This window comes from Myotis brandtii, unplaced genomic scaffold (assembly GCF_000412655.1).
Source record: "Myotis brandtii unplaced genomic scaffold, ASM41265v1 scaffold165, whole genome shotgun sequence".
NCBI lineage: Eukaryota > Metazoa > Chordata > Mammalia > Chiroptera > Vespertilionidae > Myotis > Myotis brandtii.
In genome coordinates this window covers 15,318,950-15,320,453 of record NW_005356042.1, presented here as the reverse complement: position 1 = coordinate 15,320,453, position 1,504 = coordinate 15,318,950, and the positions used below count along the sequence as shown (strand labels likewise).

The 1,504-nt window shown below is 61.0% G+C and overlaps 1 protein-coding gene across 1 annotated transcript in view; it reads right to left on the bottom strand.

Moving 5' to 3' along the window:
* BCAR1 (breast cancer anti-estrogen resistance 1) overlaps positions 1 to 1,504 on the bottom strand; it is a 22,669-nt gene that overhangs the window by 20,478 nt on the left and 687 nt on the right. Inside the window, exon 2 of the mRNA XM_005862712.2 lies at positions 1,452 to 1,504. Coding sequence (XP_005862774.2) covers positions 1,452 to 1,504 — 53 coding nt within the window. The remainder of the gene's footprint in view (positions 1 to 1,451) is intronic.

Below are 1,504 nucleotides of genomic sequence, written 5' to 3'. Positions count from 1 at the left end.
AGGAGAGGGAAAGATAGAAACATCAATGATGAGAATCATTGATCAGCTGCCTCCTGTATGCCCTCCACTAGGGATCAAGCCCACAACCCGGGCATGTGCCCTGACCAGGAATCGAACAGTGACCTCCTAGTTCATAGCCACCATTGATTTTTAGAAAGAGTGGAAGTGAGGGAGAGAGAGAAAATGATACAGGGAGGGAGAGGGAGAAAGAGAGACATCCATGTGTCTCTCTCACATCCACTGGTTGCCTCCCACCTGTGCCCAACCCACTCCTGCTCCTGCAGCACCAAGCACACACCTGCTCTTCTAGGTCTGTCAGCCCTGTCTCCCTGACCCCCAACATCAGTTCTCCACCTGGGAAAGGAAATGGGCACTCAGGGCATGCCCCCCAGCCCCGGCGGATGAGGAACATCTCCCTGCCTGGCTGAAGCCTGCATGCAGGGAAGCCCGGAGAGTGCCTTCCAGCGAGACCCTTCCTCATGGTAGGGGTGTGGGAAAGGAAACTCCGTGTTCTCAAGACGGATGAAGCCCCAACCTCCAGTCTGGGATCTGGGATCCCAACATCTCCCCTAGCTCTAATCCGCCCACTCTCCCCGCCCATCTCCAGCCCTCAGCAAATCTGTTTCTCGGACTCCCTCAAACTGCAAGGAGAGGCTGAAAGCCTGGACTACGGACACTCAAAGAGGCTGGGACCCCTGGGTGGCAGTGCAGCCCACCGCTAGGATCCGGTTTTTGCAATCAGGTAGGTAAAGGTCAGGAAGCGCCTGTCCCGTCCCGGAATCCGGCGCGGGCGGGCGGGCCGGGGTGAATCATTAACCGGCCCCAGCCTGGCGCTCCTGGCGGCACCCGACATCTCCACAGACACCACGCACTTGCTAGCCCAAATCTCGATCCCTAACCTGGGGGAGGGACACTCCAAAACACACAGATGGACTGATGGACGGACGGACCCCCACCACCTCCTGGTCAAGCCTCCTGGAAGATCATGGTCTGAGGGACCTCGGCCCCCTCCTCATAGCTGAGGAAACTGAAGCCATGGTTCCAAGGCCCAAGGTCACCCAGAAGGCGGTGGCCGGCAGGGGGGGAGAGAGCGGGCCTCCCGCCAGCAACTTTCCCGGATCCAGGAACTTTCCTGCCGGCCAGCAGCCCGAGTCCAGGCCAGGGCTCCTTCCAACGCCCCAGAGCGCGCAGGCTCTGGGATCCCCATTCATCGTCTCCAGGCGCTCGGGCCAGAGTGTGAGGAGGGTCCAGGACTTCGGACCCCAGCCTGGTTGCGCCCATGCGGAAGCTCCAGTGGCCGGCAGTTCCCAGGACCCGCAGATTCAGCAGGAAATGCCGCTCGCTTAACTCTCCCATCTGGGCCTGCCCCAGACAGGGCAGTCTCCTCTAAGGGGGTACGTGGACTCCAGCCGGACAGGGCGTGAGTACCCCACCCCGGCCGCCACACTCACCAGGTAATTCATTGTGTCCCGCCGGCCTGCCTGGGGCCCCAGCTCCCCGCAGG